Genomic DNA, 24,664 nt, shown 5'->3' on the forward strand with positions numbered 1-24,664 from the left:
TTCTTGCCCGATTGCTCAGTTTGGTCGGCTGGCCAGGCAGAGTCTGGGTAGTTCCATATTCTTTCCAATTCCCAATGATGGAGACCACTGTGCTTTCAACTTTCGACACTTGAAAAATAGTTTTATACCCTTCCCCAGATATATGCCTCATTACTCATCTCGGAGATCTACGAACAGTTCCTTGGACTTCATGGTATAGTTTCTGCTCTGATGCACTGTCAACTGTGGGACCTTGTATAGACAGGTGTGTTTCTTTTTAAATCATGTCCAAACAATTGACTTGGTCACAGGTGGACTCCAATCAAGTTGTAGTGACAAGAATGATTAAAGGAAATTGGATGCATCTGAGCTCAATTTGGAGTATTATAGCAAAGGGGTGAGAATACTTATGTAAATGAGATATTTCTGTATTTAATTTTCAATAAATTTGCAAACATTTCTAAAAACCTGTTTTCACTTTGTCATTATGGGGTGTCTGTAGATGGGTGAGATGTTTAATTTATTCAATCCATTGTGAATTCAGACTGTAACAACAATGTGGAGTAAGTCAAGGGGTATGAATACTTTCTGAAGGTCCTGTACTTCACTGCAGCGATGGAGCGCTCCTCTCTAAAGTGGAGCCAGCCAGCAGATCTACACACTGTGTCTATGTGTGTGTGCGCTGGAAATGGTTAACGGGAGGCTTGGCTTGGCTCTCAGCAGCATGAAAGGCAGGCTTCACTATCAAGTTTGTGCTGTTACAGGGGGTTCTTTGTGGCGTTGTCAAGTCATGTCCCCAACCTGAATAAAAGCCACAACAGCAGCAGATCAACAACAGAAATGCTGTGCCAGAGGAAAGAGCACTCGTGAGCTGCAGTCAGGGGTGGTCTGCATTATGTCACCTCAGCCGCTCTATTAGCCTGCAATGCGAGCGTTTGCTGTGCATCGATTCAGGCACGTATTTTCTGCTGCGCTTGGATTGAATTTCTCTCCTCCCACTGTCCTCCTCTCTTTCTGTTCCCTCTATCCTGACCTAACCTTTATCTAAACAGGTGAACCCTAGGGCGTGCTTATGTTGACGGAATGTACCATTAAGCCTTGCCTGCTCATGTTTAGAATGGGTGTGCTATTTCAGAATGGAGGCTTGTGGTGAAGGGGCTTTGGCAGTGTGGTCCGGGGTGTGAATGTCTAGGCCCCCTGCCGAGCTCTGGACATTTTTAAAGGCTTATCACCTCCTGCAGACGAGGCTGTAAAACTGCTGCCTGACCAGAAACGTCGGTCCTGGCCCTGGATGGGACAATACAAACCTTTTCTCTCACATCACTGTTTAATCGCTGCATTTATTTTGGGTCTCCATTTTGTAAAATGGCAGGGATGCCAAGCGAGTTTTGACCTGTTCGTGCTGTGCCGAGTTTTGACTCGGTAGCAATTACCTTTGTCATTTGTTTGGAGAGCTTAAAACCGAGTATTTGTTCCAACAAAATATTTAAACATCAAAACAAATGTAGTATTTTGATGTTTAAAAAGTGGAAGCTGTCTGTCCTAAAGTCTAACACTGTTACAACTTAAAGTGCTGTTACCAGGGGTATGCGGTTCCACCACCACCAATCACTGACAGTTCAACCACCTATAAAATATCCATTAAGCCTAACCTCGGGCTGAAAAATATACTATTTGACTTCACATCCCTAGACATTTTGCCCTGTCCCGCAAAGTTTCCTAAACCCTCTAAGATCTGCTAAGTCCCCCTACTTTTAGTTCCAAAATAAACAAACACCTTATTATGAATTCTTGTCTCAGATGCTGTAGGCAATTTAAATGTTTGCTGTTCTGCATACTTTCATTCCAAGAAAGTTTCATGTTTAAATGCTACCTCAAATTTCAATATCAGGGTTGTATAGTCACTCTTGGCTAGAAGCCTCAAGGTTGCTTGAGGATATCTGAAATCCCAGCACTAATTGGACTTATGAATCCGTTAACTTTTTGTTTAACCTGAATGAGAAGCAACAATATTCATTTAAGTGGCTCTTCAAACATGTAAAAGCACGGAAACCAAAATACCAAAAATCAACAGCAGCCATTTGAGTCCTCTCTAAATTAGTCAATATGATTGAAAAATACCACACTGTGTTCAAACATGGTGCTTGCAATGGCACAGTAATTATCTACTTGACAATAGCTTGAGGAGTCAACAGGGTTGGTCAGAGGTTAAAACGCTCTTCACTCCACATGGAATGACCTCCAAACAGCCACCCTAATTTCACCCTCTTGCCTATTTTATTGTGGCATTTAAACCTAATACCCATCACAGGAAGCCATGGCATTTTTCACTGTGGTTGTTGTGTAGCTAGGTGTGCATGCTAATATCCCAACCCAGTATTAACAGTCTGCCAGGCAGGGCATGGATTACAGTTGTGCGCCTCACAACAGTGGAGGGCTGTTTAACTCAGCACATTTGGACCACACTAGATTGTTTGCAATTTCCCCCATCCATCTGATCTATTTCAAACAGTGTCTGCTACAATGGCCTGGTAAAGAAAACACTCATCTTCTGAAAGCTTTGCGATGCTGTGTGAAGGTAGATCATAGACCGTGATTTGGACTGGGATTGGCTATCATTTTGCTCCCTTTTTCCAGAAAGCTTTTTCTCTAATGTAAACACCTCTGAAATTAAGGTAAATGTCTTATACACAATGTGAGTGACCCTACTTGCCCCTTTTAGCATTTCCAAGTGAGCGTTTTGGATTTGTTTGCACTGAGGCGTCAGCCAGCCGCTGCAAAGAGCAAGACAAGGCTGGAGATGTGCTGGGGTTATGCCATCAAACAAATGGTTATGGAAAGGTTCTTGTCTTCATATCATAGATCTTTATTAACATTCAAATCTTGGCATTTGGCGCTTCTTGAAAATTCTGTCTTTATTGTCTCCCAATGAAAAAAGAAACTGTGCAGACCTATCTGTTAGATAAGCTTGTTGGAAGTCACTACAGAGCATTTGAACCAGGAGCAGAGAGGGATTCACACAATGTGTGTCCAAGAACACGAGAACAGTGCAGCCCACACTTTCTCTATTATTATATGCTGCTGCCGTTTCACTTTCCTTTGTTATTTGTAACAGGCTGCATAATAGGGGTAGAGCTGTTGGAGAGGGACAGGTTAACCGAAGGAAAATACATTTTACAGCAACGTACATAAAGCACCTGAAGGGATAAAAAAGGACTGGGGAGCCGGTGGCTTTGTTTTAAAAGACGTGAGGTGACTGATTTGGCTATTATCGTCTCTTCGTCAAGTAGTCTTTAGTTGTTGCCATCATATCTAAAAGATGTAGAAATGGTACCTGATAAGGTGTGCTGCTGTTCCCTTTTTTTGTTTGTGGGCTTTCACCAGTAGAATCTTGTATTGTATCACAAGGTTATACTTTAAATCAAATCAAATTTATTTATATAGCCCTTCGTATATCAGCTGAAATCTCAAAGTGCTGTACAGAAACCCAGCCTAAAACCCCAAACAGCAAGCAATGCATGGAGAGAAGATAACCGCAACCCCACACTTACTGTATATTGTGTCATCTTATCTGGCTTAGTTTTAAAATGTCTCCTACAAGAAACACATCATGTTTAACTGGAAGACTAACACGCACATAGACATTGGATCCATTTCTAATAGCCTAAGTCCAACAGATAATTTTGTGTAAAGCCCTCATAAACCCAGATCCTTCCAGAGGGCCTGTTGGTCTCCAGTTACAGATGCTTATTGTACTGCTACAGTGTTCTTCTCTGTGTCAGTTGGCTTAGGGGTCCTGAGGAAGTGAGCTGTTCCCCCCAATGCCCGCTGTGAATATATTCACATTTCTAACCCCTGTGAGAATCAGTTTTCTTTTAACTCACAATAATTGAGTCAGGGAGCTTCTCTCCCTTTCTCCCCCTCTCCCTCCCTCTCTCCCCCTCTCTCCTATTTTCAATTTCCAAGTCCTGTGATTTGCGACTTTTTCTGCCATCACACCACTCAGGGGAGTGACCTAGCACTTCTTTTGGAACCTATCAGTGGCTCCAGCCATCCTCAGTAGGAGAGTTTCGGAAGAGGTTGGTTTTATGGCTGTTTGTATTGCCTCCCTGCAGAGTGGCCACTGTGGGGTTTCTGAGTTAACTACAGCTGTGAGCCCTCAGCGGTCCTGGCTTTGTCAGGTACAACTGGGTCGTCAGTAGTTGCCACAAAGTCATAAACCCTGCCTATTTCTCTTCTTAAAATCTGATTTTAAACCTTAACTTATGCCTAACCTTAAATTTAGACCAAATGTTTGTTTTCATACATTTCATACATAGGATATAGCCAATTTTGTAGTAACTAGTGACAACCGTAGGTAGAACTGAGTTTGACTCAATGGTGGCCCAGAAGGCCCAGGCCATATCCCACTCATCGTCCACAGTGATGTTGTGGCATCTGAACAGGCCCGGGCCAGCGCTCCGCCTCATTAACCGGGAGAAGCCATACGCCATGGTTGTTTTTGTCCACGCCCTCTGCCAGCAGAATAAGTAGAAGCAGATTTGTATTCAATTCATGACATTTTGAACAGGGAAAAAGTGCAAAGCTATGCGTGTCAGAACGCGGGATGAATCGTAGGGGTGGTCATTAGTTGGGATTCAAACAGGCGCCATGTTTACAGTGAATGAAATCTCTCGATTCAGCTAAAACGGAGGGTGAAGCATCGTGGCTAATGCATCATCACAGGGCATCATCACAGGGCCACAGAGGAGGAAAAAGCCAAAAAGGAAACTGGAACAAAAATATTTTGACAAACTCATGTTTCATTCATGGGTTTGCCTTGGGCTTTGCAGGGCAGTGGCGTAGAATTCCTCCATCATCTTGGGGCCCGCGTAATTGAATTCCTGCCAATGTCACACTCTTGTTTAACAAAAGTGAGTTGAGGTGTGCTCTGCTCCCCCTGCCTTTATCTGGGCCATCCTTTTGATGGCAACTCTGCACTCGCAGTGCACTGAAGTGCGATGGTCAGATAGAGAATATAAAGTAAGTGGGCCTGTAATGTTTGTAGAGGCAGAAAAATGTCACTTTGTATCAAGTTTTAAGCCATTTCCCCTTTTATCATGTAAAGCAAGGTCATACATCAGGATTTGATAAAATAAATACTGTCCTTTTGGTGTTTTCAATGTCAGATAGTGGGCTTTGGAGAATGTTTTAAATGAAGCTGTTTGATTTGTGTCCAGTTTACAACTTTTTCTAGGTTGACTAAACCTTTTCACTGTTTTCATGGCACAGTAGTCATTTATGTTTTGTTGAAAACAGCAGTGAAGTTTGAGGTCAAAATTGTTTTGGAATGTTGTAATTGTCCAGTTGACAGCATATTGACCCCACTTTGTGATACAGTCACATTAGTATATTTTTCAGTGTCCATATTTAATATGCTCGATGTGATTTAAAGGGCTTTGATGTAGTTGGATCTGACAAAATATTCTACCATGACTAACCCTCAGTTAAATCTCATTGTGACAATTATTCAGTAGAACATTTCAGAGCTGATTTGTTTTCACTGATCTAGATTAGATAAAAATCCATGTTTTCACTGAACAAAAATATAAATGCAACATGTAAAGTGTTGGTCCCATGTTTCATGAGCTGAAATACAGGATCCCAGAAATGTTCCACATGCACAAAAAGCTTATTCCCTCTAAAATGTTGTGTACCAATTTTTTACATCCCTGTTAGTGAGCATTTTATTATTTGTCAATAATACTGACCTGCACAAAAAGCTTATTTCTCTCAAATGTTGTGCACAAATTTGTTTACATCCCGGTTATTGAGTAATTTTCCTTTGACAAGATAATCCATACACCTGACCGGTGTGACATATCTCAAGAATCTGATTAAATAGCATGATCATTAGATAGGTACACCTTGTGCTGGGCATAACATGCCACAGATGTCTCAAGGTTTGAGGGACCGTGCAATTGGCATGGTGACTGCAGGAATGTCCACCAAAGCTGTTTCCAGAGAACGTAATGTTAATTTCTCTACCATAAGATGCCTCCAACTTCATTTTAGAGAATTTGGCAGTATGTCCCACCAGTCTCACAACTGCAGACCACGTGTAACCACGTCAGCCCAGGACCTCCACATCTGGCTTCATCTGTGGGATCGTCTGAGACCAACCACCCAGACAGCTGATGAAACTGTGGGTTTGCACAACCAAAGAATTTCTGCACAAACTGTGAGATACCGTTAAATGAGACTCATCTGGGTGCTCGTCATCCTCACCAGGGTCTTGACCTGACTGCAGTTCGGCGTCGTAACCGACTTCAGTGGGCAAGTGCTCACCTTCAATGGTCACTAACATGCTGAAGAAGTGTGCTCTTTGTGGATTAATCCCGGTTTCAACTGAACCGGGTAGATGGTAGACCGTGTGTATGGTGTCGTGTGGGCAAGCAATTTGCTGATGTCAACATTGTGAACAGAGTGCCCCATGGTGGCGGAGGGGTTATGGTATGGGCAGGAATAAGCTAAGGACAACAAACACAATTGCATTTTATTGATGGCAATTTGAATGCACAGAGATACTGTGACGAGATCCTGAGGCCCATTGTCGTGCCATTCATCTGCCACCATCATCTCATGTTTCAGCATGATAATGCACGGCCCCATGTCGAGAGGATCTGTGCACAAATCCTGGAAGCACCAGACATGTCACCCATTGAGCATGTTTGGGATGCTCTGGATCAACGTGTACAACAGTGTGTTCCACTTCCCGCCAATATCCAGCAACTTCGCACAGCCATTGAAGAGTGGGACAACATTCCACAGGCCACAATCAACAGCCTGATCAACTGTATGTGAAGGAGATGTGTTGCGCTGCATGAGGCAAATGGAGGTCAAACCAGATACTGACTGGTTTTCTGATCCACGCCCGTACCTTTTTTTTTTTAAAACATATCTGTGACCAACAGATTCATATTGTTTATATTTTTGTTCAGTGTAGTTCAACAGATTATTTTTTCCTCTGTGTTTTCTACACTGTTGGCTTTATTAAAAATAGATTTTGTAACGTTTTTAGTAGGCTATATGAATGTCTAGGTTTTGCCTAAACAAATTGGTTTCTGCACTTTGAGCACAATGACTTGAATTCAATTAATTGTAGTTTTTCTATCTTCGTACAGTTATTGTGTTCTATAGCCATGGTTGAATAATCCCTGGCCACAACAACGCAACGATTATTAGCGTGTCTTTTCCTGCTGTCTCTCTCTCTGGTCTAGACAGTTATGAAAGTAATTTAATAGCATACATGGGCATACCTTGGAGCTCTACAAAGGTTGCATATGTAATATTTAAAGTGCACTTGCTTGTGGAGAAGATGCTATGCCACTTATTTACTTCTCAGAGCTATAATGCAGCTCAATTGTCGTATCTCCAAAAGCATTGAAACGCATGTCTGAGTGGGAGAGCATTGGGTCTCGTCCCTATGATAAAGAGAAATAATTTACCCAGGTTGTCTACAGTGCAAATGCAAGACATTAACTGTTATCAACGTATTCGGGCCAAGGTTGCTGTTTCCTTATTTAGACTCTTTTAACGTTCTCAGTGAGTTGAATGTTTTACTGAATGTTTGGCTGAACCCTGCATTAACTTAGTCCCTTTAATGGTCATAAATATTTATTCCCAAGAATGAGGCTTGTATTACATTGCCCAATAACTGCCAGCAGTTTGTCCCTATATCCCTCACGCAAACGGTGTCAAGCGGCTACAGTATATTTTATGTATGCGTTGTGATAGAACTGTTAACCCCCTTTTATCAACATTGTTCGCTCTTGAGGTTTATCAGCCACAATAATTATTTTATTATGTAAATGAAGCGCATACTATTATTTCATTAGCAGACTTCCAAATTTCAGTCCTCAGATTAGTATGCAAATCATCTCGTTGCTGTCCTTGCAGAAGACAGAGGGGATTTACAACTCATTTCATAGCAGCTAGTTGTTCTCCAGCTATTAATGTAATTATTACACCACTGACCTGTGATGTGATGCAACTATAACACCACTGTCCTGTGATTTGATGCAATTATAACACCGCTGTCCTGGGATTTGATGCAATTATAACACCGCTGTCCTGTGATGCAATTATAACACCAATGACCTGTGATGTGATACATCACAGGTCAGTGGTGTTATAATTGTATGTTTGCATAACACGGAACCCAAACTGGCGTGCGCTATTGTGCATACATTTATTTTGTCCCCCCACACCAAACGTGATCATGACACGCAGGTTAAAATATCAAAACCAACTCTGAACCAATTACATTAATTTGGGGACAGGTCAAAAAGCATACATTTATGCCAATTTAGCTAGCTTGCACTTGCTAGCTAATTTTTCCTATTTAGCTAGCTTGCTGTTGCTAGCTAATTTATCCTGGGATATAAACATTGAGTTGTTATTTTACCTGAAATGCGCAAGGTCCTCTACTCCGACAATTAATCCACACATAAAACGGTCAACCGAAACGTTTCTAGACATCTCTCCTCCTTCTAGGCATTTTCTTCTCTTGACTTTATATTGCGATTGGCAACTTTCATAAATTAGGTGCATTACCGTCACTGACCTCGTTCGTCTTTCAGTCACCCACGTACGTATAACCAATGAGGAGATGGCACATGGGTACCTGCTTCTGTAAACCAAGGAGGAGATGGGAGAGGCAGGACTTGCAGCGCGATCTGCGTCACAAATAGAACTGACTTGTATTTTAACCCATGGCAACGCAGACGCTCGTTGGCGTGCGCGAGCAGTGTGGGTGCAATATTGAATAATATAGATTTCTACATTTCTTTTGCAACGCTTGCGCACGCGATGCGAGCGGTGTAGTCAGCTTGTAAGGAATGCAGAGCGAGCGGCAGGTGACTGTCATTGAGGCTTTAAAAAAAATGTTTTACCCTCAATGATGACTAGCGTCTACCTGGGCTTTGTTAATCAATGGTCCAAACTCTGTTTTGTCAACACATGGAGGGTTTATATTGATATCCTAGTTTTTAGTTTAGTGTCACTAAATTAAACAGAAGACCAGAACACCACTCTAGACATAGATTATAAATGCTTGCAAGTCTACCAGAATAGCCTGGCCAGAGATGCACAGTGCTCAGGTGCCAGAGACTGTCAGATGGCTGTGTGTGTGGTGTGCTTGCAGATTGTGTGGTGGGGTGGCACACTGGTTTTACTGGCAGAACACTGAGAGAGGAGAAGGTGTTTGCTAAGACGTGGGCTGGAGGGTGGCTCTGCTGCCTATGTGTGTGGGCAGACACTTTCACACACATTAGTCCCTTAGTGCCATACAGCCAACAGACCCTCTCCTCTTCATGGATTATTCAAACTCACTATAACGTATAGTACTCTCATTAAAGTAGATTCATGCCAATTGCATGCTCCCTCAACTTGAGACATCAGTGGCATTGTGTTGTGTGACAAAATTCCACATTTTAGAGTGGCCTTTTATTGTCCCCAGCACAAGGTTCACCTGTGTAATGATCATGATTCTTGATATACCACACCTGTCAGGTGGATGGATTATCTTGACAAATAATGAAATGCTCACTAACAGGGATGCAAACAATTGGTGCACAACATTTTAGAGCAATAAGCTATTTGTGCATATGGAACATTTCTGGGATGTTTTATTTCAGCTCATGAAACCTGGGACCAACACTTTACGTGTTGCGTTTATATTTTTGTTCAGTAAATATTCCCAAATATTTTATTTAATCCGTTACGCCTTGTGCACTGAACTGACATGCATGATTGTTGCTGACAGGCCGATGTACAGATGAAAGGAATTAAATAGCCTATAATGCGCCGCGCCGCTCAATTCAGACAGCGATGTGTAACCTACTGTAGCTGCTGTTAAGTAATTCAAAGCCTTTACACCATCACTCAGGATGTAATTTTCCAGTGCTACTATTTTTAGCATATAATGTTATTAAAACAAAATCAGACAACCCCATAGTAGAATAGTTGACCTATTTACCTAGTCGACTTGTGTGTTCTATGTGAGAGAAATATTCATTTCGAGGCACATTCAAGTTATGATAGGGAGGGAAACATGTATTCTGACAAGCAGTCAATGCAGAACAATTGTTAATGCAATCGCGGGAAAGCAGTTTTGGAAAATGTATTTTAAAAGAAGTTTGGGCCTTTGTTAAAAAAGGGTCGGGTCCCTGTTTTCCATTGCGGCCATTTTATTTATTTACTCTTCAATTGCATGAGTATCATCGTTTTACAAATTCAGTTACAACCGGAGTTTCAAGCATGGTTTAGGAGCAGCTACGCAGCAATGGTGATGGGTCGTTTGAGAACGTACGCCTCTAGTACGCCTCTATTTGAATGGATCTTTTTGGTGAAAGTTGGGAACCGAATCGCATATCTGAAAGAGCCATTCATTTGATTTGCATACTGTTACAAATGATTTTTGAGCTCCAGATATCGATCATCTGCAGATAAATTATAAAGTTATTAATTCTGTAATGTGATTTTCCTCTTTGTCAATAGTAAATTCCTGTATTACTCAGGATATGATGTCCAGGGATGCCCTGTCTGGAAGTGACTCTAGCTTTGATTTGTTCTCATTGCTAAGATGTAGCCTAGTCGATCTCTTGGGTTTATTCCACCCCACTTTAATTAACCCTTGGAAAGATGAGTCAATGTTAACTTCAATTCTGAGTGTCCGCTTGATGTTTCCTCTGTATCGTTGACTGGAGTTTCAAATGAGAACCTCATTTGAGGTTCTGATATCTTAGTAAACACAGTGCATCCTCCTGTGGGAATTAGAACATCATTTTATTTTAGCTATAACCTTCTGTTAGCCAGTGTTAATTAGCATCTGTTTTTGTCCTGGAATTAAAATGCAAATTGTGATGTTTCTGTGTGCCGTCACTGAGGTTTGAAAGGTCAGCGGTTGTACCCAGATAGGGTGACCTTTTTCCATTTGTGAAGAACTCTCTCCTGGTAATGAGCAGAGAGGTACGGGTCATTGATATGCACCTTTCCGGTCATTGGGATTTTAACCTACACTTACCCATGTTCAACTTTTACCATTAAATACAGACCTGGCAGTTCAGTTTCATAGCTTGCTAGAACAATCCGAGGAAGAATAACGCCGAACACAATCCTCTCTCTCTTCTCCGGCAACAAGCTATGATTCATCTAGAGAACTTGGAATGAGTATCTCTTCCCATAAGCCACCGGTGACCTCAGGTGGAATTGGCTACATGTATCAGGCACCCATGTCAAAGTCATTAGAGGCCTGTCTCTCCTCTCCACTCTGCTCGGCTCAGGGCCTCTGACATGTCGACTTCCAGACAGGGCCTGCAGGAGGGCCTTTGTTGTTGCATACCATCTCACAGATGACTGGCTCCGAGTTATGCCTGAAACTCAAAAAGGAGAGAGCTGTGTGACAGAGCTGTCTGGCGGCCTGGCCTCCTCATGCTTACTCACTTGTCAGATCTTAGCACATGCTGAATTGCCCAACAGAGGAGACTCAATCTGGGTAGGAAGGGGGATAGAAGGCCTATACTGCCTGGTACTGAGGCAGTGTTGTAAAGTACTTAAGTTAAAATACTTTTAAAAAGTACTACTTAAGTTGTATTTTGGGGTATCTATACTTTACTATTTATATTTGACAACTTTTACTTCACTACATTCCTAAAGAAAATAATGTACTTTTTACTCCATACATTTTCCCTGAAGTACTCGTTACATTTTGAATGCTTAGCAAGACAGGAAAAAGGTCAAATTCACGCACTTATAAAGAGAACATCCCTGGTCATCCCTACTGCCTCTGATCTGGCGGACTCACTAAACAAAAATTATTTGTTTTGTAAATTATGTCTGAGTGTTGGAGTCTGCCCCTGGCCATCGGTAAAAAAATAATAAAAATAATTGAAATGATTTTTACTTTTGATACTTAAGTATATTTTATAAATTACATGTACTTTTAATAGTTAAGTATATTTAAAATCAAATACTTTTAGACTTACTCTACTATTTTACTGGGTGACATTCACTTTTACTTGAGACATTTTCTGTTAAAGTATCTTTACTTATACTCAAGTATGACAATTGAGTACCTTTTCTACCACTGCTCAGAGGTACCACTCGGCTCAGCTGTTGTAAATGGATAAAATAAACAATGTTATTAATCGGCAATATGGGGTTAACCAAGTAAATGAACTCTTTTTTTAAATTTTTTAAATTTTATTTTTGTCCTTCCAGGTGGCTGTACATTTGACGATGGCCCAGCCCAGTGTGACTACCAGCAAGATCCCTACGACGACTTTGACTGGACCCATGTCAGCGCACAGGAAGTGCCATACTTGTCATCTGAACTGCCTCAAGGTGAGACTAACTCTGTCACCATGTCCACAAACCTAATGAATATTGTTTGTTCATTAGGCAAACACAACCAAGGCCACCACACCAGGTTCTCAACACCTGCTCTGTAGAAAAACCAACAGATGTTTTTTTAGACTCATATTTGCAGCTAAATGTGCAGGGCCATCTATTTAGTGCTTCCAACAAGGGAAGTAGAATGTTTGGCTAATGTGTAAACTGACCAGAGTAAGTGTAGCTAATGAGGGAAACACAGAGAGAAGGAAGGAATGTGAAACTATGAATAGATAGAAGGAAATTAATCTCAGGGTCTTCTGTCTTTGTTACTTCTCACAATGCAGTCTTAATTCCAACCTTTCACAATTGTAATGAAAAAGTGTTTTAATTTCCCGGGTAGAGAGAAAAAGCTTTGTGCTCAGCAGCAAAATGTCTATTTAGGTTTGAATACTGTCATGCACGGAATAATGAAGGCTTTTAAATATGATCAGGGAAGGCGGCATTGTGAGTACGTGGAGAGCATGGGCCCTGCGACCTTGCCTATTCACCTCTCCACAGCGTAATCACTCGCATTCAGACAGGAATGATGTGCATAGGAAATTAAAGCATTTCACTTTCAGCAAAATTTCCCAATTAATAAGATCGAAGGTAATTAATCATGCAAGGGAACAGAAAAGGTAATCAGCAGATTGTCTGAACAAGGTTGTGTCCCACTACAATGTTCCACCTGTACGCTCTCGTTGGCTGGCCCTCGCTTCATACTCGTCGCCAAACCCACTGGCTCCAGGTCATCTACAAGACCCTGCTAGGTAAAGTCCCCCTTATCTGGTCACCATAGCAGCACCCACCTGTAGCACGCGCTCCAGCAGGTATATCTCTCTGGTTACCCCCAAAGCCAATTCCTCCTTTGGCCGTCTCTCCTTACAGTTCTCTGCTGCCAATGACTGGAACGAACTACAAACTGCTTTGCTTTATCTTGGCCAGGTCGCAATTGTAAATGAGAACTTGTTATCAACTTGCCTACCTGGTTAAATAAAGGTGAAATAAATAAATAAAAATAAGGCTGTCATGTGCCTTTGTCTAGCCCAAAAATGATGGCTGGGCACATTTTACAACACGACTTGACCGGAAACCAGAAATATCTAGTTAAACTTCTCTCGCAGTTAAGACATTTGAGGAATTTATTATGGGACAGAACTACATTGCACTTGTCACTGTAGTGTTAAAAGATGGCATGAGGAAAAAGCAATAGCATATAACATGTCTAACAGTGATAGTTCTGGCTCTGAGGATCTTTGTCCTACCATTGTTGGAGGATGACACAGTAGTTTTCCTTTGTTCCTCTGTGGTGCTTAACTATGTCAGTTACGTTTAATCACCTAGTTTCTCAGGTAGAGACGGTGCAGCGAACATTATAGCAGATGTTCATTTCATCTAAAGAGGAGGCATGAGTTGGCTTCCATTCCAATGGGAATTAGTTCCATTACCGGGCCTGTCGGGTTTGTTTGAAAATTCGCCATAGCAGTGATAATGAGAGAAAATCGTTGTTTCATTCATCATGACTTCAAGCCTGAACTAAAGCAGGTGGAATGATTATCTTGCTAGCAAAAAAATCCTCACCTTTTTGTAAACCCCCCTTGTAAATGTGCTGGATAATCAATTACTTCAGAGAGTCCTGTGTAGTGACTAACTAGAATATTCCCACATTGTGGTTGCCTGAGAAGAATGTGAGGGGTTCTCTAGCTGAGATCCTCTATATTAATAGGTTAAAGGACATGAGGTTGACTGAAGGACCACTCCCCCCCCCATAACGAAGCAAACAGAGCTCCAGCATGATTTCATCAGCCTCCTATGTTCTCCAGCTAGCAACCAGATCTCGCAAATTAAATAAGCTTTATCATAAAATAGCTTAAAATACTTTCTCAGCCAGGGAGGATGAAAAGCAAACCCAACAGGGAGTTCCCATGAGAAGATAACAAGTGCTATTTACCACGCAGAAACCTTCCGTCCTTATCTCTCTGAAGACCACAAATGCTTGACTCCCTCGATCAATATTCATTTGAAGCTGTGCTTATAGGTTGGCCCTGGTGCGGTTAGGCTCGGCTCAGGCTTGGCTCAGTCCTGTGCCAGTGTCAGCCCCTGTAGGTCTATTTAGCCTCCCATTGGAGATGCTGAGTGGGTGTAGGACACTGACTGCACCATTATATCAAACCCCATGCCTCTCTCTCTGAGTACTGGTGCTCCTGGGTAGACCTACATCTCCCCTGTCAATACAGGCTCATCCCTTATGTGAGGCAGGGCAGTGTATTACGAGGTGAAGCCCACTTTTTTTGCACTGTTAGAGTAGAGTCCCTTTAAAAATAAAAAAAGCATGGTTTGAATTGGCTGAATATTTTTTTAACTCTGTTTCCTTTGTAACTCACGTGACTGTACTGCCAGCGGTTGAGGCCATGATGGGTGACAGCCATCTTGTACACTGGCATGAGATGACAGCAATCTTGTGGACTGGCATTCATCCTCTGGATACCTGACAGTGATGTAAAGTTGAAAGCTCTGCTCTAAAATACATATTTATTTAATATTACGCCTTTGGATGAGTACTTGTTAAGTAATAAGAAATAAAATTATACCCTGTTGTATTGTACGTCTAAATCTAGCAACTATATTCTTCCCATTAGTCTTTCTTGGGTTGTTTTTTATAACCTTTCCAGAATAAAACTAATCTCTGCATGAACGCTGATATAACAGCAAAATTGGATAGAAGGATGGAAAATAAGTAGGATTTTTACAGTTGGAAGTTGGAACAGAAACAGTGAGCCAAGTCTGCCAACACAACAAGATTCCACTTAGTTGGGGAAATAGTTTTTTTGACTGGGTGTTATTGGGTATTATACTGTAGTACAAGTTGTTTTTGAGTGTCGTTTTGTTGGTAGAGTACTATTGTCTGTTTTATCCCTATTTTCTTCATTGTAATTTTAACAAACTCTGTGGTTGTGCCTGTTGAAGACATGCGGTGGAACTTTGGCGACTTCGAAGTATTTTTTTAAACCCCCCCGAAATCCTTAGGTTTGAAAGTGACTGTTTACTGGAAGCTGTGGCGCCATTTCTAGGGCTGTGATGATACCAGTTCTGCGGTATTTTTTTCCCATGGCAAAAATTTCAACACGAAGCAGACCCTCTTTGGTCCTTTAAAAACCTGCTGTATGTAAAATATTTTGTGCTATAGCTTGGAAACTAAATAAATGTGACTCTTGATGAAAACATTTAGAGAGAGAGAGAGACACTCCAGCTGCTTTGACACCTTGTGATGAACTGTATACATTGACATAAAGAGGAGAGGAGATTGTGTTTGGTTAGCTCGAACAAAGCGGCTCTGATGTGAATGGCTATCGGGTTTTCACTACAAACACCACCAGGCATAAACATCTGCTTTTGATCTGCAGCGCAATATTGAAAAGTATGTATGGTGTTGGATATGAGTGGTATGCTCATTTACTTGAGTCAAACATAATGCATGAAAGCAGAATTTTATAAACTGTTGGCTCACACTTCCTAAGCAACTTTCAGAAGTAAATTGAATTTACATAAATTCATTCTTTGTGGAGGTTTAATTATGATCTAGAACTTAATCAGCCCCCCCCCCTTCCCCCCGACTTTTGAGACTCTCATATTTCAGCTAAATGTATCTGGTCTACAGGTCGACCGATTAATCGGAATGGCAGATTTAATTAGGGCCGATTTGGCCTTTTTTATTTTTTTATTTACACCTTTATTTAACTAGGCAAGTCAGTTAAGAACACATTCTTATTTTCAATGATGGCCTAAGAACGGTGGGTTAACTGCCTTGTTCAGGGGCAGAATGACAGATTTTTACCTTGTCGGTTCGGGGATTCGTTTTTGCAACCTTCCGGTTACTAGTCCAACGCTCTAACCACCTGCCTTACTTTGCGCTCCACGAGGAGCCTGCATGGCAGGCTGACTACCTGTTACGCGAGGGCAGCAAGAAGCCAAGGTAAATTGCTAGCTAGCATTAAACTTATAAAAATCCATCAATCTTCACATAATCACTAGTTAACCTCTCTAGGGCCGGCGGGACAAAATTGTCCCACCTACGTAACAGCCAGTGGAATCCTGTGGCGCGTTATTCAAATACCTTAGAAATGCTATTACTTCAATTTCTCAAACATATGACTATTTTACAGCATTTTAAAGACAAGACTCTCGTTAATCTAACCACACTGTCCGATTTCAAAAAGGCTTTACAACGAAAGAAAAACATTAGATTATGTCAGCAGAGTACCCAGCCAGAAATAATCAGACACCCATTTTTCAAGCTAGCATATAATGTCACATAAACCCAGAAGACAGCTAAATGCAGCACTAACCTTTGATGATCTTCATCAGATGACAACCCTAGGACATTATGTTATACAATACATGCATGTTTTGTTCAATCAAGTTCATATTTATATAAAAAAACAGCATGTGACGTTCAGAACTAGCATACCCCCCGCAAACTTCCGGCGAATTTACTAAAAATTTACTAAATTACTCACGATAAACGTTCACAAAAAGCATAACAATTATTTTAAGAATTATAGATACAGAACTCCTCTATGCACTCGATATGTCCGATTTTCAAATAGCTTTTTGGTGAAAGCACATTTTGCAATATTCTAAGTAGATAGCCCGGCATCACAGGGCTAGCTATTTAGACACCCAGCAAGTTTAGCCTTCACCAAACTCCAATTTACTATTAGAAAAGTTTGATTACCTTTGGTGTTCTTCGTCAGAATGCACTCCCAGGACTTCTACTTCAATAACAAATGTTGGTTTGGTCCCAAATAATCCATAGTTATGTTCCAACAGCGGCGTTTTGTTCGTTTGTTCAAGACACTATCCGAATGGTAAATAAGGGTCACGCGCACGGCGCATTTCGTGACAAAAGATTTCTAAATATTTCATTACCGTACTTCGAAGCATGTCAACCGCTGTTTATAATCTATTTTTATGCCATTTTTCTCGTAAAAAAGCGATAATATTCCGACCGGGAATCTGCAATTAGGTAAACAGACGAAAGAAAATAAAGCATCGGGTCGACTCGGGCACACGCCTAAGCCCTTTGTCCTCTGATCGGCCACTTGTCAAAGGCGATAATGTGTTTCAGCCAGAGGCTGCCTCGATATCGTTCAGCTTTTTCCCGGGCTCTGAGAGCCTATGGGAGCCGTAGGAAGTGTCACGTTATAGCAAAGATCCTCAGTCTTCAATAAACATAGGCAAGAAGAACAACACCTTGTCAGACAGGCCACTTCCTGCATGAAATCTTCTCAGGTTTTTGCCTGCCATATGAGTTCTGTTATACTCACAGACACCATTCAAACAGTTTTAGAAACTTTAGGGTGTTTTCTATCCAAAGCCAATAATTATATGCATATTCTAGTTACTGGGCAGGAGTAGTAACCAGATTAAATCGGGTACGTTTTTTATCCGGCCGTGTAAATACTGCCCCCTAGCCCTAACAGGCTAACTACACACGGTTGATGATATTACTAGTTTATCTAGCGTGTCCTGCGTTGCATATAATCGATGCGGTGCCTGTTAATTTCTCATCGAATCACAGCCTACTTCGCCAAACGGGTGATGATTTAGCACTGTCGTTGCACCAAACCTAACCATAAACATCAATGCCTTTCTTTAAAATCAATACACAAGTATATATATTTAAACCTGCATATTTAGTTAATATTGCCTGCTAACATGAATTTCTTATAATTAGAGAAATTGTGTCACTTCTCTTGCGTTCCATGCAAGCAGTCAGTTATATGCAGCAGTTTGGGCCGCCTGGCTTGTTGCGAACTGTGTGAAGTCCATTTATTCCTAACAAAGACCGTAATTAATTTGCCAGAATTGTACATAATTATGACATAACATTGAAGGTTGTACAATGTAACAGCAATATTTAGACTTAGGGATGCCACCCATTAGATAAAATACGGAACGGTTCCGTATTTCACTGAAAGAATAAACGTTTTGTTTTCGAAATGACAGTTTCCGGATTCGACCATATTAATGACCAAAGGCTCGTATTTCTGTGTGTTATTATGTTATAATTAAGTCTATGATTTGATAGAGCAGTCTGACTGAGCGATGGTAGGCAGCAGCAGGCTCATAAGCATTCATTCAAACAGCACTTTCGTGCGTTTGCCAGCAGCTCTTCGCAATGCTTCAAGCATTGCGCTGTTTATGACTTCAAGCCTATCAACTCCTGAGATTAGTCTGGTGTAACCGATGTGAAATGGCTAGCTAGTTAATGGGGTGCGCGCTAATAGCGTTTCAAACGTCACTCGCTCTGAGACTTGGAGTAGTTGTTCCCCTTGCTCTGCAAGGGTCGCGGCTTTTGTGGAGTGATGGGTAACGATGCTTCGAGGGTGGCTGTTGTCGATGTGTTCCTGGTTCGAGCCCAGGTAGGAGCGAGGAGAGGGACGGAAGCTATACTGTTACACTGGCAATACTAAAATGCCTATAAGAACATCCAATAGTCAAAGGTATATGAAATACAAATGGAATGGAGAGAAATAGTCCTATAATAAGCTCAACCTAAAACTTCTTACCTGGGAATATTGAAGACTCATGTTAAAAGGAACCACCAGCTTTCATATGTTCTGAGCAAGGAACTTAAACGTTAGATTTTTTACATAGCACATATTGCACTTTTACTTTCTTCTCCAACACTTTTTTGCAATATTTAAACCAAATTGAACATGTTTCATTATTTATTTGAGGCTAAATTGATTTTATTGATGTATTATATTAAGTTAAAATAAGTGTTCATTCAGTATTGTTGTAATTGTCATTATTACAAATAATTAATAAAAAAATTCGGCCGATTTAATCGGTATCGGCTTTTTTGAGTCCTCCAATAATCGGTATCGGCATTGAAACATCATAATCGGTTGACCTCTAATCTGGTCCAGAGTTGATGTAGACTGATAGCAGGCCTGGCCGAGTTCGTGAGAGAGAGAGCCCTGAGGGCTTGAGCTCTGAGTGAGATAGCAGGCTTAGGCCTTCCCCTGTTCCACAGGCCAAAGGCTTTATCAGATCCAATGTTCTGGAGCTCTGCAGAGGAATACCACCACAGCACCAGTCTGTGGCAGTCCCTCCCCTGACACTATTGAGAAACCAGTGCTTTGTGGCAGAGCAGCGCTGTACTCAGCTGATCTTAATTGCAGGTTGTTGCTTTTTAGAGAATGGAGGTTTGTAATCTGTCGTAAAGCAGCAGTTGAGGGGAGGCCTGGTTTCTGGTGTTTTCAGCCGTGGTTTAAGAGTGGACCCAGCTGCATCCTGAAACACTGCTTATAAATCTGAGAAGGGTTCTGGCCCTGATATCATTGATTGGTTTAACAGATTTCGCCTTTGTTGAGACACATTACTTGATCTTGGTTTGTCATGGATGTCATGCCTCAAGTAAAAAACGCCATTCTAAGGGGCCGAAGTGGTTCTTCCGACATCAAATGTGGAATCAATCATAAATCAGACAAAATATATTTACTAGACTGTGTAATTCAGAGGTGACAAACTATCATGTTCAAGTTTTATTGGAGGCACAAACAGAAGAAAGGTGGCGAATTTGTTTGTTTTCAATCTACATGAATCAAAGCTGATTTCAAACGCTGTTTAAAAAAATTATTCCCACTACTCCCACTTTCATTATTGCTGTTCAATTATTTCCCTCTCAGAACAAAGTCCAATGATTTTTAATAGGAAAAAAAGTATTGATTTTGTTCTACTTTGGACTTCCTTTGTTTGAGCTTTAGTGGGAAAGTGAAATAAATAAATAAAATCATAGTTTTGCGAAATAGAATTGCCAACACCTTTTGACTATAGCTCTGTCTTTTCTTTAGTTTTTCCTCTGACAGCTTGCTGATCGCTCTCTCATAAAGAAGTAACGCATGAGAGAGAAACAGACAAGTTTTTTTTAGGCCTCATGTTTATTTTGTACCTTGATGAGAAACACACTGCCTGGCCTTGAACAGTCCATAAGGGAGGGGGAAGGAGGGGGGTGTTGAGAGGGGAGGGCTGACCGCCTAGCTTTGGGGAGGAAGGCTTTCTTGTATGTTTTCCTAAAACAAACCTTGAACAGTCAAACTCCCATTGTTCCCAATGACAAAACTCGCCTTTGAGCACAAAACATTTCAAAGGTCTTCAATTGAAATGTTTGGAAATGTACACCTTTTAAACAATTAGCTATTCGGGAATGCTTTTCTTTGTCTACACCCATTCAGCATCGTTCACACCCTCTTAAACTTTAGCTCCACCCATCTCTTTAAGGGTTGATCCGAGCGTTCTGTCCAAACATCAGCAGTCAAGCACCCAAGCTAACTTTGGCTAGCTTGCGAGCTACAACCAGACACAAATGAGAGAACAGCACACTGACCATTTTACTCGCCCTAGCAGAACTGATTGTGCTGTTTTAATTTATCCAGAGCGTTGGTGACTGCAACTGTGCTGCTGGCCACAATTTACGCTTTTTTGCCAACGTTTACTGACACCGGCCATATTCAACGGGTGTTGAGCGTTCGGAAATTCGTCATTTATTCTGCACTCTGGCACACTCAGACGAGAATGCTCTGAAATCAGAGTAGATAACCAGAGCAAATTTACCAGCTACGTCTACAACAGTTGTCGCAGTGACATTCTATTGAAATGGTTACTTGCATAGTGGAGTCTTTTGTTAAGACATGTAGCTAGCTAAGTAAACAATGAACCATAATCCCAATTCATGACGTTACCACCCTGCATGAATCTGCAGGTAGCTAACCAACCAGGTTCAATGTTAGCTAGCTAACATTAGGTTATAACTAGCAAAGCAAATTGCTCTGAGATACGAATAATAAGATCATCCACATAATGTCAGCTAGCGAGCCAGCCAGCTAATGTTAGCTAGCTAGCTAACAGTACACTTTAACTTAAAATGAAAATGACTGTCAACATTAGAAAAATGTATTATCTGAAAATGTAGCAAGCTAGACTTATCTTACCCACTGTAAAAAGCCTTGTTATTGTTATGTAATTTTCTTGTTTGATAGTAGTGATTCATGCAGTCTCCTCTGAACAGATGACGTTGAGATGTGTCTGTTACTTGAATTCTGTGAAGCATTTGTTTGGACTGCAATCTGAAGTGCAGTTAATTGTCGATTTCTAAAGGCTGATAACTCTAATGAACTTATCCTCTGCAGCAGAAGTAACTCTGGGTCTTCCTTTCCTGTGGCGGTCCTCATGAGAGCCAGTTTCATCATATTATATCGCTTGATGGTTCTTGCGACTGCACTTGAAGAAACTTTCAAGGTTCTTGAAATTGTCCGCATTGACTGACCTTAATGTCACCTCTCTAGGGGAGGTGGGACGAAATCGTCCCACACTATTCAACAGCCAGTGACAAATCAGAGCGCCAAATTTAAAACCACAAAATGTCATAATTCAAAGTTCTCAGACATAGGACTATTTTACACCATTTTATAGATACACTTCTCCTGAATCGAACCACGTTGTCCGATTTTCCAAAAGGCTTTACAGCGAAAGCAAAACATTAGATTATGTTAGGAGAGTACATAGACACAAAAAAACACACAGCCATTTCCAAGCAACTAGCATGCATCACAAATACCCGAAACACAGCAAAATGCAGCACTAACCTTTGATGATCTTCATCAGATGACACTCCTAGGACATTAAGTTATACAATACATGCATGTTTTGTTCAATCAAGTTCATATTTATATCAAAAAACTACTTTTTACATTAGCATGTGATGTTCAGAACTAGCATACCCACCGAAAACTTCCGGTGAATTTACTAAATTACTCACGATAAACGTTGACAAAATACATAATTATTTGAAGAATTATAGATACAGAACTCCTTTATGCAATCGCTATGTCCGATTTTCTGAGTACATAGCTCGGCCATCACGGTTAGCTATTTTGACATCCGCCAACTTCGGGGTCACCTAAACTCAGAATTACTATTAGAAAAATGTGATTACCTTTGCTGTTCTTCGTCAGAATGCACTCCCAGGACTTCTACTTCAACAACAAATGTTGTTTTGGTTCCAAATAATCCATAGTTATATCCAAATACCGCCGTTTTGTTTGTGCGTTCAGGTCACTATCCGAAGGGTGACGCACGAGCGCATTTCATGACAAAAAAATTCAAATTTTTACTAATTATATGCATATTCTAGTTTCTGGGCAGGAGTAGTAACCAGATTAAATCGGGTACATTTTTTTATCCGGACGTGAAAATACTGCCCCCTATACCACAACAGGTTAATGTCTTAAAGTGATGTTGTTTCTCTTTGCTTATTTGAGCTGTTCTTGCCATAATATGGACTTGGTCTTTTACCAAATAGGGCTATCATTTGTATACCAACCCTACCTTGTCACAACACAACTGATTGGCTCAAACGCATTAAGAATTAAATCATTTCCACAAATTAACTTTTAACAAGGCACACCTGTTAATTGAAATGCATTCCATGTGACTACCTCATGAAGCTGGTTGAGAGAATGCCAAGCATGTGCAAAGCTGTCATCAAGGCAAAGGGTGGCTTCCTTGAAGAATCTCAAACTTTTATGGCTACTACATGATTCCGTATGTGTTATTTCATAGGTTTGATGTCTTCACTATTATTTTATAGTACAAATAAAGAAAAATCCTTGAATGAGTAGGTGTGTCCAAACCTTTGACTGGTATTGTATACAACTGCAGCACTCCAAAGACCCTCCTGTTTTCTCTGTATTTGTCCTACCTAGATGAAAGCAGATCAATCATTCAGACCACTGCCTTGAAAATATTGTCCACTTCACAGCAAATCATCTTCATTTAAAAATAAAACCAGCACATATAAAACACTGCCAGATGGGTTCCTAAATGATTTCTTACATTTGTATATTTGCTTAGAACTATACACACAATGTTGGGTCAGAGTTTTGTTGCAATATGAATCATCAGAACTGAGCTTGAATTGGATTCATTGATTTGGCAGGCCTGAAAATGTTGAACAGATGTACTGGTTTTGTGACAAATGGTTTTGAAATGAGGCCTTGGTGTCTTGCTTAAGGGAATATCAACAACATTTATTTTGATTATTTACTAAACAAAAATATATACACAAGATGCAACAATTTCAAAGATTTAGCTAAGTTACAGTTCATATAACGAAATCAGTCAATTGAAATTAATTAATTAGGCCTTAATCTATGGATTTCACATGACTGGGCAGGGGCACAGCCATGGGTGGACCTTAGAGGGCATAGATCCACCCACTTGGGAGCCAGGCCCAGCCAATCAGAAGGAGTTTTTCCCCACAAAAGGACTTTATTTACAGACAGAAATACTCCTCCTTGACAAAGGATCAAATGCTCACTAACAGGGATTTAAACAAATTTGTGCACAGAATTGGAGAGAAATAAACGTTTTTTGTGCATTTGGAACATTTCTGGGATGTTTCATGAGCTGAAATAAAATATGGGACCAGGACTTTACATGTTGCGTTTATATATTTGTTCAGTGTAGTTTGTTCCTTCAAAGGTAAATGACCTGCACTGAACTCTACATGGACATTTTCAAAAACGAATCTTATTTGTTCTCAGTTAGTGGATCAAACTGTATTCAATCAATTACATGTCCTTGAAACATTTCTCTTTGTTTGTTTGATCTTTACTCAGTTTGCTACTAAGAAACATCCCACTGGGCATAGATGTCAATTCAATGTCTATTCCACGTTGGTTCTCCGTAATTTCATTGAAATGACGTGGAAACAACGTTGATTCAACCAGTGTGTGTGCCCAGTGGGATTGGACCACGTAAAGTGGAGTGGGTAACCCTTGCCTCGCTGAGAGTCTGACTCTAGGCCCTTCTTCTCTCCATGTCCCTTAATGCCCCATCTTCTCTTTCTCCTATCCCCCCTCAGGTTCCTACATGATGGTGGACTCCTCCCAGCACGATGCCGGAGAGAAGGCCCGCATTCAGCTGCCAGTAATGAAGGAAAACGACACCCACTGTATTGACTTCAACTACTTATTGTACACCCAAGATGGCTCCAGCCCAGGGACGCTGAACATCCTGGTGAAGGTTAACAAAGGTCCCCTGGCTAATCCCATCTGGAATGTGACCAGCTACACCGGGAAGGACTGGCTCCGGGCTGAGCTGGCCGTCAGTACCTTCTGGCCTAACGAGTATCAGGTACATAGACTCACTACACCATTGCATTACCTATTAAGTTTCAAAGTTTGTTCGTCACGTACACAGG

The 24,664-nt window shown here is 41.0% G+C and overlaps 1 protein-coding gene across 13 annotated transcripts in view; it reads left to right on the plus strand.

The window, feature by feature from the left end:
* The window catches only part of LOC115174875 (receptor-type tyrosine-protein phosphatase kappa), a 193,910-nt gene that overhangs the window by 40,035 nt on the left and 129,211 nt on the right, over positions 1–24,664 (plus strand). For all 13 annotated transcript variants that reach the window (XM_029733853.1, XM_029733852.1, XM_029733857.1 and 10 more), the window contains exons 2-3: positions 12,241–12,363; positions 24,326–24,597. In XM_029733853.1, coding sequence (XP_029589713.1) covers positions 12,241–12,363; positions 24,326–24,597 — 395 coding nt within the window. The remainder of the gene's footprint in view (positions 1–12,240; positions 12,364–24,325; positions 24,598–24,664) is intronic.

The sequence above is a fragment of the Salmo trutta genome, chromosome 35, assembly GCF_901001165.1.
Source record: "Salmo trutta chromosome 35, fSalTru1.1, whole genome shotgun sequence".
In the NCBI taxonomy this organism is placed as follows: domain Eukaryota; kingdom Metazoa; phylum Chordata; class Actinopteri; order Salmoniformes; family Salmonidae; genus Salmo; species Salmo trutta.